Genomic DNA, 14,727 nt, shown 5'->3' with positions numbered 1-14,727 from the left:
TGAGTTTAAATACTTAATTGGTAAAGTATGAGAAATAGAGAATTAAATTATTGGAGTAGTATTAGTGGATAATTGGCTCCGTTTCATTATAGAGAAAACAGAACAAAAATAGAAGTGATTATTAGTGTCTATTTTTGTTTGAGACGGATAGAGAATATGTTTTGGATCTTATTTTGTTTGAATGTGCTGTGTTTTACCATATGTTAAGAGTTTATGTGAAAATTGTGAAATTTGTGCAATTTGATTGTTTTCATGCCCAATTCTATTGGAGTATTTTATTTGTGATGTGTTTGTTATGTTAATTGATGAATTTAACATTTGTGTGAATTGTTGGACAGATTTAGACTAATTGTAGTATTGAACAATATCGGTATGTTAATTTGTATGGTTTTCTAACATACACAGATTCATTTGTGTTCGTAAATTGCTAATCAATTAAATGTCCCCAAAATCAGCATTTGAGTCTCAAACCATAATATTTACTATATTTATAGATTTTTATTCAACACTTTCATCATCAACAAGGAAAGGGCTTTAGTTCCATGTACAACATATCTTGCCCAACAACCGAATTCCAGTCTATCAAAGACTACAACAAAGAGAGATATTGAATAGAAGAATATGGTCCTAAGTTCTCATCTCTCGTCCTAGCCAATCCAGCACGGGATATGCAAAATACAGCACCAAGAAGGCTGGAACCGCAACGAGAATTGTTATTGCCAAGTAGAGCATTAGGATAGCAGCACACGCAGGTAATGCAAACATGACGATCATGAGAAGGAGGACCAGTGGAAACTTGGCCATCGCTCTAATGAAGAAGTCGAGGGATTTGTGGAAGGACATCTGGAGCCTTTCGGGAGTGAATCTATCTCTGTAGCGGCTGTGGTTATTTATGTAGCTTGGATGACCAAGATGATGCACCCTCCTGTTGGTGGCGTCAGAGGAGCTATCTCCGGTAGTTGGAGGGCACCGTTTAGACCATATTTGTTGACGATCTCTGCAGATGGAGGAAAGTGCCTTCACCCTCTCCCCGTTTCTGCTCTCCACCATCCACAGTATGAAGAAGTTCTTGCTTGGAAATCTAATATTACCCTTGTAAAGGAAACGAAATGTCAGCAAATTGCACCAAGGACAGGAAACAAAAAAGGGAATCTGGATCTGATGCGTGGAAAACTTCAGAGTAGCCAAACGAAGTCCCAAGATGCAGTTCTTGCAGAGGCTGTGGCCGCACCATAAAACATAAGGCACGTTCTTGACAATATTGAATGATTCCCAGCATATTGGACATTCCAGCCCTTCGTCAGTGCTAGCATTTGAAGAGATCTCATCATCTGATGTTTCATGGCAACCCCTGGCTAGCTCGGCAATGTTTTTCTTTTGCCCAAACCCTCTAATGGAATGTGATATAGATTTCCACATGATGGATTCCAGAAAACTTGACAAAGCTATGGTGTTTCAGCCTATAGCAGAAAAGACTCGTTGAATCTTACATGTTCTGGGACTTGCTAAATGATCGAACCTGATTCAGAACAGCAAAGAGCGAGATGGTCAGCAACAAATATCAATTGGAGTACTAGATTCATAAAAAAAAGAGAACTTCTTGCTCAGTTTCTCCTACATTTAACACAGCTATAGCCTAGACTACATGAAAAAGGAAATGGCATAGCTTGTATAGCTGATAGAAATATATTATTAACCACGTTTTATTTTCAATAGCATCATATGATTCACATCTAAAAAAACATAAGAAAAAACAGACATAAATTATTTCATTCCTGACAAATTATTAAGTTGCAAAAGATGAGGGTTCAGAGTCCTCGCATTCAAAGATAACCCATATAGTAAATGACAAACCTAATTCACCTATTGATACCGTGGCTCTTCCCATTTCTCATTTCTAAGTTATCTCTAATCTTTATAGTGTTGTAGAGTCCTTGAATGATCAGGGACTAGCTTCTAAGGTTTTTAATCTTCTAAACAAGAGAGGGTATACAAGTCCACAAATTCATGAAGTTCCTATCTCCAACATTCAACTAACAAGTCCCATCCAAAATCCATGGGGTCCTTCACATGACCCCGACCCCCCCCCCCCCCCCCCCTTGTGCATCAAATTAGCTAATCCTTAAAAATTATGAATTCAACTTGCCTTTTGGTGTTAGCAACTACCATTAAAAACTGACTCAGATACACAACAATGCAAATAACTCTGCTTTAGTAAAGATCAAAGGAAACCCCTATTCCCGGAGTAAACTCATCCAATCACTCAACTAAACAAAGGAGATCCAGAAACTCCAAAAATGTAAACTATCACAACTAATCAAGGAGGATTATATATTAAAAGGAAAAATCCACAAAATTGTAAAAAAATGCACAGATATCAACACCGTTCAATCCATTCCTCTATTTTCATACTATGTCTCTGCATAATCACGAGGAGTATCAATTCATTACAGCCAGATTTCAATAACCAAATTAAATGAAAATCAACTAATCAATTTTCAAAAAATTGAGATCCGCTCAACCTACATAATTCACCGTAATCAGAGTGCTATTTTTTCATAAAACGCAAAAAAAAACCGATTTTAATACTGTGAAAAGCTGAAATCACGAAGATACGGCACAATTGAACATGCAATACAGCTCCGTTATTCACCGCCACAACCATCCGCGCCGCCCCCAAAACAAAAATCCGAAATTAGAAAAGAAATCACTTACATTTAGAAAAGGGATTGCATGGAACCGTGGAGCTGAAAGAGAGCCGCAGGATTTTGAGAATAACGGCTGAAATTTCTCATTTTCGAAGAGCATTGAATTGCAGAAAAGATCAGATGAGAGAGAAAACTTGAAATTGTTAGAATCATCGGCGCGTCGGCAAAATAGCGACGGCCCAATTTTGATTAATATGGGCTTCAATTTGTTCGGTTCAAAAGCCCAAATACTCCTTTTTGTTGTACACCAAAATTTTAACTTCTTTTTCTTACCACTTTTAAATTCTATCCAAATATATAACATAACTATGTTTGGCTGCATAAAAAATATTTATTCATTGTAGCGTGTGAGAGAGAGTTGTTTGTGACTCATAAGTCATAGGTGGTTTTGCAAATAGAAGGTAATGGACTTATAAATTTTTAAGTCCATCTATATAAATTAGTTATTGAATTTTTTTAAATCCATCCATTATTGAAAAAGTATGAAATATTGCTCTCCCTCTTTTTTATTTTAACTACTCTACACAAAAACTCGTATCAAATCAAATGTTCATAATTTTTAGGAACGGATACTGTATAATATAGTGGTAATTTGCAGACTAACACTTTTAAATTATAGAAAATAATAATTGACCATCAATTTTGTTGCATCTATATAAATTTTTTATGTCCATCAATATAAATTAGTTATCTGTCTACTAGGGATGCTGATTGGATCAGCCCAATGCATTTCGGACCAATCCTACTCGGGTTACGGGTTAATCGAATTTTGATTTTATCAGACTATAAATATTCAACCCTAATCCTAAATGTTCGGGTTTCGGGCTAGCCCAGCGGACTAATCGGATTACTACCGATAAAATTAACATGTAGTCAGTCCAATATATAATGATTAAAAATAGTCATTTTTATAGGATGTAAATCATTTAATTATGATAAATTTAAGACACGGATTATGTTTAATGTCAAACATAATTACATACTAATTTAAAATTTATATAAATAAAATAAAATTTTAGTACTCCAATGTTTTAAGAAATTCTAAAGCATATTTAAGAAATAGAGTATTTTGTATGATTAATATGAACTTTTTAGTTTATTTTTTTATTATTATTAATTAAAATCTGCCATATATATATATTAAATATAAAATTAATGTTATTTTTTATAGTTATTTATATTATAAAAATAATTAATGAAATATCGAATTATGTGTCAAACATGACAAAATAGTAGAAAATAGATGTACCTAGGTCTAACCCACCAGGTCAACCCATCGGGTTTCGAGCCTGGCCCTATCGGATTGCATGTTAATCCGGTGTGGGCTATCGGGATGTATGTAATTTTATCGGGTTGCAGGTTAATCGGGTGCGAGCTAATCAGGTTGTATACAGTTTTATGGGTTAAAAATTTCCAACCCGAACCCTCTAAATTTAGCGGGCTATTCGGGCCAGCCCACAAATTTCAGGCTGCACTGACATCCCTACTTACTGCCGCCACACTTCATTTATTTCATACCGACTGCAGTATCAAGAATAATCGCACACATTATTTGATTAAACTATTGTAGAATTTGCATATAAATACTTCCTCCATCCCATAAATATATGAGCGTATGAAATAATATGGAAATTAATGCACAATTGATAAAGTAAGAGAAATGAGAAGGGTAGTTAAAATAATGTCTGGGGATAGTGGGACCCATATTATTATTAATGTTTCATGTGTTGTAATGGTGGGACATAGTGGTATAAATTGTAAATAAATTGATATATATAAATAATCAGGCCTGGGGATTCGGTCAGTTCGGTCGGACCGAACCGATTAGTCGGTTAACCGACTCCCATTTTTTTCAAAATCTAGAACCGAAACCGAACCCTTAGTCGGTTCGGTTCCTCAAGGAACCGATCGATTATGACCTACAAGTTCTTCGGTTCCACTGAAGGAACCGAAATCAATTGTGGTCGGAGAAGCGATGCAGCAATAGCAACGGTCGGCGCAATGGCAGCGTCGGAACAGAAGCAGTAGAGAAGAGTGGCTAGGAGGAGAGAGAAACATCTGTCAGAGAAGCAGCGGTGGTCGGTACAGCAACCGCGTTGGAACAACAACTACCGAGAAGAGTGGCGAGGAGGGGAGAGCAATGGAGGTCGAAGAAGCAGTGGCGGTCGGCACAGCAACAATAGAGAAGAAGGGAGAGGAGAGAACAACGACGGTTCTTTTTCAGAAAGAGCAGCAACCGTTCTTCTTAGTCAATGACTTAGGGTCATTTACAATTTTTATTTAATTTAATAGATGATTGATTAAAATGAATATAGTGAAAAATTAAAATTCAATCAACTATTACGGTTCTTCGGTTAGAACCGAGAATCGCCTAAATCCAAAACTAACTAACCAAAACCGAACCTCATCCGTATTTTTTCGGTTCTCGGTTAACCGAGAACCAGGAACCGCTTCCCCACCTCTATAAATAATGAGTAAAGAGAACTTTCTATAAATAGAAATGTCTATATTTTTATGGGGCGAATGAAAATGATAAGTAGATATATTTTTATGGGACGGAGGAAGTATATAGGATCAAATCCATCATGTTTTTTCACTTGGGAAGGGCTTGGTCCCACTTAAAAAATAGAAAATAAATATTTTTAAGTATGAGTTTCACTCAACCAATCACCGTTTAAAAATTTGGTGGAGTGAGAACGAACGTCGAAATCCAAAACACAGATTAGATTTTTTTTATAAAATTTCTACTAATTCCACATTTCCAAACAAAATTAATTAGGCGATTCATGTTGATAAGTTACAAATCTAAAATAAGTTGCTTGCATTACACCAAACATAATTAAACTTAATTAATATGTACTGTATTACATATTGTATTCACCAATAATAAAAACATAAATAGGATCCTAATGAACAATTCCCAAACAAATAAAGGCACTAAAATATTAGACCATCCGCAATGGGCGGACGATGGCACGCCCGATGGCGCGCATCGTCCGCGCCATTCATCGTCCGCCCCCACTGTGGGTGTGTGGCATAGGCCGCGGACGATAGTCGCGGCCTATGCTTCGGGCGCGACTTAAACCGCGGACGATGGCCATCGTCCGCGCCATCGTCCGCTCCATTGCGGACGTCACGCACGATGCGACATCGTCCGCCCCATTGTGAAGGCCGCAGACGATGGCACGCGGACGATGGCACGCGGTTTCGTTTTTTTATAAATAGCGTTCATTTGTAATATTTCATTTCACACGATTTCATCTTCGAAACTTACATTTACATAATTACTACGAAATGGATTCAAGCCCCAATAGCCCTACGTTTAGCGGAGAGGCGCATTGGCCACGTACAGAACCCGGCGATTATCGTTCGTTCGGCGACAACACCCATTACGATCCCGATTTCAGTACGGAATCGTATGGGTTGTCTGATATGGAGCCGTCGCCGCACCGCCCAACCGCATCGGCCGATCCCGCCCCCGCAGCGACCGGTGCCGCCAAGGGGAAGGCGAAGCGGAACCGGCAGCGGGCGCAGAAGTTGCCGTCTCCCGGTGACTGCGATGAGTACGCCCCCGGTCGTACGAACTATACCGGCGACGAAACTCTCACTTTGACCCGGTGTTGGGTAGATATATCGGAAGATCCGATATTCGCCAACAACCAGAGACAGACCACGTACTGGGAGCGCATCGCGGACCTCTACAATTCGGTCAAGCCGCCGACCGCATACAAGCGCAAGCGTGAGCAACTCCGCAAGCACTGGGATCAAATCAAGAAGCAAGTGAACTTGTACTCGGCGGAGTTCGAGAAGTGCGCGCGATCACAGGGGAGCGGCGAGAGCGTGCACGACGTGCGCTCTAAAGCGATGTTGTCGTACCGGTCGATGTTCGGCGAGTTCAAGCACGAGGCCATCTGGGCGCTCTTGAGGGAGAAGCAGAAGTTCCAAGGTGGAATTCTGCACACTGGTGCGCCGAAGAGGACGAAGGTCACCGAAGCTGGTGACTACACGAGCAGCGGCAGCGGCACTAACCCGGTTGACCTCAACCGGACGTACGTGGATGAAGGGAGTTCCGGCACACCGGTGTCCTCCCGGCGTCAAGGCTGCGAAGGCCAAGGGGAAGGCGACCGCGACGTCATCGTCGACCGCTGCAACTCCTGATCCGGACCCGGATGAGCTCCCGACACAGACGTCCACCACGTTTGCATCGTTAGCTACAGCGTCGATGGCAAGGACGATGTTGCAGACGCACAAGGCCCTCAAGAAGTGCACCGACCCCGAACAAGCCGAGTATCTCCGTGCATTACTCGATGAGTTGCGTAGGAAGTTGGGAATTGACCCGACTTAGTTTTTTTCTTTTTTTAGTTGAATGGTGTAATTTTTTTTATTAAAACTTCGCCGCTTGTTATTTAGTCGTTTTTTTTACTCGTTACGTGTTATTTGAAAACAGTTAAATTAATTAAACAAAACAACAAAATGATGATGTGGCGCGTCATAGGGCGCGCCTTAGGGCGCCCCACTGCAGGTGGAGAATGAGGAGGATAAAAATGCTAACGTGGCGCGCCATAGGGCGCGCCTTAGGGCGCCCCACTGCTGATGGTCTTACTTCCTTCATCGTCCATCTCATAATAGTTGTCACACTTTCCTTTTTAGTTTGTCCAAAGTTCTCTCTCACATTAATATAAATATACTATTTTTTCTCTTCATTTGACACATAAAGCAACATCTCCCTAAATTCCGTGTCATTTCCTAAATATGTCATCTAATCTATTATGGGACAGAGAGAGTATTTTAATTATTTACTTAAAGCTGACATGGATGAATTACACCAATCTTAACAAACACATAGGCAAACAGCAGCCTAAATCCTAATCAATTAATTATCACTATTGGGTTCAATTTACAAACATACTTATCTCTTATCAGATAAGCTAGGGGAGTTGGATTAGTATATAATATATATAAGTGGCTATCCACTTCTAATTAGTTTGAGGCTTTTTGGATTAGTCTAAGGCTTTTTGAATAATTCAAAAACAAATTCGTGCGAGTTTAGCTTCACCCAAAATAGACGTATCAAACAAATAATATGCTATCGATGATCCCAAGAATCACAACCTTAACAGTATCTTAGAAAACCCAAATCCAACACACTCTAAGTGCAAATTAACAAATACTAATAGCAATAATTAACTTATTACCACTAACTATTTGTTAAAGAAACCGGCGGCAGCCTTCACCAGATCACCATATCCGCCTTGGGACTCGGCGGCGGCGTGCGACGGCTTGCCAACGGGCTCACCCGGCTTCTCGGAAGGCTGATGATGGCTGTAGCGGCGCAGATAGTCCTCGGCTTGCTGAACGTACTTGCCCACTCCCTTGGTCTCGTCTAGTTTCCCATACTCAGACGCAGCGTCGAGGAGGTGGGCGGCCGACCCGGCCGCCTTCGCCTTGTCGTACTTCCCGGGGTGGCTGCCGAACTGGGCCCGAGCCGCCTCCGCAACCACCTTGGCGTCCGACAAAAGACTAGCGTTCGATGATTTCTTCTCGCTATGATTCTTGGAATCCATCTTGTTTGAGGGAAACTTGAATTCTAGCTAGTGGAAGAGAAGGAGGAAGTCAAGTGTGTGGTGTAGAGTTGAGAATGAGATGTTTTTGTTATCATCTCATAAATGAACAATAATATTAATACTCCCTTGACAATTGACCTGATTTTTAAATGGGCTAATATTTATTGGGCTGACCAGATAGAGTTGTCAAGTGGGTTGGGCTTCAAATGGTCCTGGACGTGGGCTTGCAAAATGACCCAATTGAATCCCATTTCAACCAATGACTTTTGAGTAGTACCGATTATTGGAGTAATCTGCCATGCCAGTACTTATAAAAGAATAGTTTAATATGAATTCACTTTAGATGGTGAAACTCATCTTCTTCTAGAGACCGAAACATATAAACCAATACAAAATTGTGTAGTGGATTCATGTTCTTTAACATCACCTCAACTTGAGCATAAACTGATCCACTTTCCTTGTATCAACCATACTCTATAATTTAACCAAACGACGCCACCCTCTGATCTTTACTTGAGTCGATAAGAGCAACTCCGACCTCCTTCCTCAATCCCCTTCTCTTCATCACAGCTCTATATTGACTCACCCGATCCCATCTACATCTCAAAGCATCTAAGTTCGCCATAAGCATATAATGCCCTGCATCGTCTGGATAAAGCTCGATCATCTTTCTCACAGCCAAGTCCCCAAGATCAAACCTTTCATGGATACTGCATCCGTGAAGAAAAGATCCGAGAATCGTGCAATCAGGATGCACCGGCATTCCCTCAATGAACTCCCAAGCTTCCTCCAGGTTCCCAAACTGGGCCAACAAATCCACCATGCATACATAGTGTCGTGTGGAGGGGATAAAGTTGTAGAACTCATATGGAACAACATCCTTCCTTCCCATTGTCACCCCTGGCACTATTCTCATCCATCATACTGTTCACATGGCTAGATGAAGAACTCAAATAGTGCATCAATCCCCACGAAGACCTACACATAAAAATAGTGCTAATTGAGCGACAAGCATCACAATTAGATACAGCACGGATGCACTCTGAAGTTAGCAAATTAGAGAGAACATTATCAGCCCATCCAACAAAATTTTATCCAGTGGGACAGTGTCCCTTATAACTCGTACTGCATCAGTCTTATCTTTCTTTTTGTCCAAGTGACACCCACATGAATATAATAGACCAGAAAACAACATTTGAGGCTCCCAACCTTAATTAAACTGGGATTTCAAAATCTCTGACCACAGGACATAAGCATAACTATTAAAAATCAATCACAAGCTATCAACCGTTCTGGTTCCTCTCCAGTGTTAACAATCAAATGAAAGATTGAAGAAAATTACTACCTCATTTTTTACAGAACTGCCTCCCTTAACTATTGACCGTTCTGTATTGTCAACATCTGGAAGGTGCGAAAAAATGCATCTAATAAGTTCATGCATTGTATGACGAGCTATCCTCTGTAAGAGTTCGCCTTTTGCACCAGCTTGATGTACTGCCCGGAAACAGGTGTTCACAATGGTACACACATGTTGATTGCTCAACATCACTGATGCTTTACTTTTCATGCAAGCCAATAGAACTTGAAGTATCTTTGTTAATACAACCTCTTCAGAGGTAGGGTCAGTTACCTCGAATCTACAGCTCGTAACTGCATCAACTACCAGATGCATGGCATCATCAACATTGACTGTATTTTTATCCAGTACATCAAGAGTCAAAATCTTGTACACAGATGACAATGCAACACCAGTAATTGGAGCCCCTGTTTCATCTGACCGAATCACATCAAGAAATGGCTGGAGATACAAGGATGGATTGACTGATCGCCAGTCATGTTGCCATGAAAACACTTGTCTTCTCAAGTTTTTAAGAGATTGAATGAGAGAGTGCTCCAACTGATCTTCACCTGATACATAACGACCTCCCCATCTCACATTCCTTCTCATGATTGCCAGTACTGCTCCAATCTCTGAATTAATCATAGATCCCATCGTAGCCTTAGTGGAAGAGGTAGCCTCACAGTCCTCTGGTTCCTCTTCAATTGCATTAATACTAGATTGTAACCTTAAACGTCCCATTGCTAAGAGAAAGTTTCACCTTTCAACAAGTAATCTGATCAAGTAAAAGAAAACGCGATTGAAACTGAATTAGGATATTCAGCAGACCAAGAATACCATTCTTCAGAAATACAAGAAAAGCAATATAAGGCTATAAACAAAGGTTTAAAAATATATGTTCCTTTCCCGAATATAGCATATGGGTTTCAAACTTGGATACAACTATTTTATGTAAAAAGTAGTACAGCATCAGAAGTAAATGTTCTACACACACTTAAGCCCATACATAATGCTCCATTATCACAGCTTCAATTATTGCTCAAGCAACATACCAAACTAAGTTATTTTTCAACACCCTATACCGTAACAAATCCTAGAAAGAATTGCAGGAAATCGTAATACAGGAAGTACAGCAACAATAAACACTTGTGCATTTGAACTCCAAGAAATGAATAAATCCACATTTCCCCTAATATTTTGGTGCATGCTGATTGGCCATTTTAGATAATTTGATAAAATTATTCCAAACAATGCAACAGATATTAGATGATGAAACTCATCTTCTTCCAGAGACCGAAAGAGATAAACCAATACAAAATTGTGTACTTGATTCGTGTTCTTTAAAATCACCTCAACTTGAGCATAAACTGATCCACTTTCCTTGTATCAACCCTACTCTATAATTTAACCAAACGACGCCACCCTCTGATCTTTACTTGAGTCGATAAGAGCAACTCCGACCTCCTTCCTCAATCCCCTTCTCTTCATCACAGCTCTATATTGACTCACCCGATCCCATCTACCTCTCAAAGCATCTAAGTTCGCCATAAGCATATAATGCCCTGCATCGTCTGGATAAGGCTCGATCATCTTTCTCACAGCCAAGTCCCCAAGATCAAACCTTTCATGGATACTGCATCCGTGAAGAAAAGATCCGAGAATCGTGCAATCAGGCTGCACCGGCATTTCCTCAATGAACTCCCAAGCTTCCTCCAGGTTCCCAAACCGGGCCAACAAATCCACCATGCATACATAGTGTCGTGTGGAGGGGATAAAGTTGTATACGCGACACATTTGATCAAAGTAACTCCAGCCCTCTGTGATCATCCCGGTATGGCTGCAGGCAGATAACACTGTCGTGAATATTATATCAGTTGGCTCAACATTCTCCTTAACCATGTCGTTGAAAAGCTCGAGACACTTGCTCAAAGCGCCCTGCTTTCCGTACCCACCAATCATGGCGCTCCACGTGACTGTGTTCCTCTCCACCATCTCGTCAAAGAAAGTGCGAGCAGACTCTGCATCGCCACATTTGGCATACAGATTTAGAAGTGCAGTGCCAACATAGACGTTGTTGAATGCCAAGAAGCCTTCTTTTATAGAGTAAGCATGTATGCAAGAGCCAAATCGGATGTCTCCAAAGCTAGCCGAAGCAGATAAGACTGCCACCATGGTTACTGGATCAGGCCTAAAGCAATCTGTTCTCATCTGATTGTACAACCTCAGGGCTTCATACAAGTACCCGTTGTGAGAATAACCACTAATAATTGAGTTCCAAGAAACGACATCCTTTTCTACCATAGACTCAAACAGACTAACGGCATCCTTTATCCTACGACACTTTGCATACATGTCAACTAGAGCATTCTTGACATATAAATCATCCTGTCCTAGTTTGACCCCTAAACTGTGAACTGATGAACCCAACGAGACATTGCCTGCCTGCACACAAGCTGAGAGCACACTCGATAAGGTAACCGAATTAGGACGAACATCTCCCCATTTCTTGTCGGTGAACAAATGCAAGGCTTCATCAGCAACCCCGTTTTGGGCATATCCCGTGATCATTGTTGTCCACGAAATAACATCAATGACACAAATCTCATCAAGGACAACACGAGCATCCTTGACAGCCCCACATTTCACATACATATCAAGAAGGGAAGTAAACAAGTAGGAAGTCACCAAGATCCCATTTTTAATCACATTTCCGTGCACCCATTTGCCTTGGTGCAAAGCCCCTAATCTCGCACAAGCTGTCACTATAATCCCTAAAGTGTAAGCATTTGCTTCCACCGAGCAATCCCTCATCCGGTTAAACAGTAGCAAGCCTTCTCTCAAGCAATTATTCTGCACGAAGCCCGCAATCATTGATGTCCAACACACCACATTCCTGTCCCAAATCCTCTCAAAAACCCTACGAGAAGTGTCGACTTCGCCACACTTTGCATACATGTCGACAAGCCCAGTCAACACAAAGCTATCTGGTTTCCCCATTTGAACAATGTAACAGTGCAGTTTCCTCCCTTCACCAAAATCCCTCAGCTCACTACACGCCTTCAACACAATCGAGAACACATTGTTATCAACAACAAAGAATCTCCTCTGCATAAACTTATAGAATGTAATGACCTCTTCATATGAATTATTCATAAAATACCATCTTATCATCACTTTACATGAAGCGATATCCGGGTTAGGAATTCCGTCAAACACCTGGCGGGCAGTCCTCACCTGCCCAAATAAACCGTACAAACCGATTAACTTGCTGTTCAATAAAGGGTCCACCGACTCTCCGTTGACAATCAAAAGGGCGTGAGTCTGTTGAAGCAAAGACATAGTCTTGCAGCGATTTAAGAGGCGGTAGAAAGGGTTTGCCGAAATTGAAAGGAGGGACTTGAGTTGTTGATTGTGAGATGCTGAAGAAGTAAAGGTCGCAACTTTGAAGTGGGCGAAAGCTAATTTCTTCATAAAACGCGAAAAATAACCGATTGAAATCACGAAGATACGGCACAACTGAACATGCAATACAGCTCCGTTATTCACCGCCACAACCATCCGCGCCGCCCCCAAAACAAAAATGCGAAATTGAAAAAAGAAATTACCTACATTTAGAGAAGGTGTTGCATGGAAACGTGGAGCTGGAAGAGAGCCGCAGGATTTTGAGAATAACGGCTGAAGTTCCTAATTTCCGAAGAACATTGAATTGCAGAAAAGATCAGATGAGAGAGAAAACGTGAAATTGTTGCCATCATCGGTTCGTCGGCAGAATAACGACGGCCCACTTTTGATTAATATGGGCTTCAATTTGTTGGGCCTTCGATCCCACTAATTCATAAGCCCCAATAGCCCTCTTTGTTGTATTATTTCTGTTAAATGGTGCAGAAAACATAATTGAAAGAGAGAATGGTAGAGAACGATAGGTTAGAATGAGATGTGTATTTCTCTATGTAGAGATCCCTTTAAATAGGGAGTAGAAACATGTATATGCTAAGTTCTATACTAGCTAAAAAAATCATTCTATTTTCTAAAATATATTATGTTCATCCTTGATTACAGTAATTGATTCTCCATAGTTAATGCAGAATCAATTCCTTTTCTAACACTCCCCTCAAATTGAGTAGTGGGGTCTCCGATACTCAATTTGCAAAGTGCATCCTCAAAGCTTCTAACATTAACTACCTTTGTCAGTATATCGGCAAGCTGATCTTCTAAGCGTACAAACGGTAGTTCAACAACACCACCTTCGATATTCTCTTTGATGAAATGCTTGTCCACCTCCACGTGCTTAGTCCAATCATGTTGAACAGGATTCTCTTAAATGCTTATAGCAGCCTTGTTATCACAGTATAGTCGACACTTCTTGCTAGGAGTGAGGCCAAGTTCTTTCATCAACCTTCTTAGCCACATTATCTTAGTTAGACCACTTTTAATCCCACGAAACTCTGCCTCAGCACTCGAGAGGGCCACCACTTTCTGTTTCTTACTTCTCCAAGTTACCAAGTTACCTCGAACAAAGGTAAAGTACCCAGTGGTTGACCTCCTGTCATTGGGATTCCCGGCCCAATCAGCATCCGTGTATCCATGTATCTCAAGGTTATCATTTTTAGAGAACAATACTCCATGTCCTGTTGTCCCCTTCAGATATCGACAAATTCTGAGCGCTGCTTCCATATGATCTGTTTGTGGCCGATGCATGAACTGACTCACGATCCCTACAGCGTAGGCAATGTCTGGCCTGGTGTGTGATAGATAGATAGATAGATAAGTTTTCCAACCAGTCGCTGATATCCACTTCGATCTGTCAACTTGACCTTATCATTAATCTGCAATCCATGATTAACTGCTATAGGTGTTTCTGCCGGCTTACACTCTAGGAGACCCGTCTCTGCTAGGATGTCCAGAATGTACTTTCTTTGTCTCAAAAAGATCCCTCTCTGTGATCTCAATACCTCAATCCCAAGGAAATACTTGAGATCCCCTAGGTCTTTCATCTCTAACTCCTGAAACAGATTCTTCTTCAAGCTCTCAATCTCTTCCAAGTCATCACCTGTGATGATCATGTCATCGACGTAAATAATCAAGCAAATGATTTTATCTCCTCTTTTCTTCAGAA

General features: G+C 40.8%; 3 protein-coding genes across 8 annotated transcripts; all 3 read right to left on the bottom strand.

Moving 5' to 3' along the window:
• Window positions 1-478: 478 nt before the first annotated feature.
• Window positions 479-2,860, bottom strand: LOC121766556. The gene is made up of 2 exons (XM_042162821.1): window positions 2,716-2,860; window positions 479-1,519 (listed from the first exon to the last, which is right to left on the bottom strand). Exon 2 carries the CDS (start codon window positions 1,417-1,419, stop codon window positions 628-630), a length of 792 nt encoding a protein of 263 aa, XP_042018755.1. The 5' UTR covers window positions 1,420-1,519; window positions 2,716-2,860; the 3' UTR covers window positions 479-627.
• Window positions 2,861-7,759: 4,899 nt separating this feature from the next.
• Window positions 7,760-13,359, bottom strand: LOC121768252 (pentatricopeptide repeat-containing protein At2g03380, mitochondrial). 6 transcript variants are annotated; one of them, XM_042164681.1, is made up of 3 exons: window positions 13,221-13,359; window positions 9,618-13,127; window positions 7,760-9,250 (listed from the first exon to the last, which is right to left on the bottom strand). In XM_042164681.1, exon 2 carries the CDS (start codon window positions 13,080-13,082, stop codon window positions 11,016-11,018), a length of 2,067 nt encoding a protein of 688 aa, XP_042020615.1. In that variant the 5' UTR covers window positions 13,083-13,127; window positions 13,221-13,359; the 3' UTR covers window positions 7,760-9,250; window positions 9,618-11,015. The 6 variants fall into 6 exon arrangements, with proteins under 6 accessions (XP_042020615.1, XP_042020614.1, XP_042020616.1 ...); XM_042164680.1 differs by having other exon boundaries at window positions 9,618-10,386; window positions 10,962-13,353; XM_042164682.1 differs by having other exon boundaries at window positions 13,217-13,353.
• On the bottom strand, window positions 7,910-8,272 carry LOC121766934 (nodulin-related protein 1-like). The gene has a single exon (XM_042163161.1). The coding sequence runs from the start codon at window positions 8,270-8,272 to the stop codon at window positions 7,910-7,912; it is 363 nt and encodes a 120-aa protein (XP_042019095.1).
• Window positions 13,360-14,727: the final 1,368 nt, after the last annotated feature.

Source organism: Salvia splendens, chromosome 15 (assembly GCF_004379255.2).
Source record: "Salvia splendens isolate huo1 chromosome 15, SspV2, whole genome shotgun sequence".
In the NCBI taxonomy this organism is placed as follows: domain Eukaryota; kingdom Viridiplantae; phylum Streptophyta; class Magnoliopsida; order Lamiales; family Lamiaceae; genus Salvia; species Salvia splendens.
This window is presented reverse-complemented; position numbering and strand designations above follow the sequence as displayed.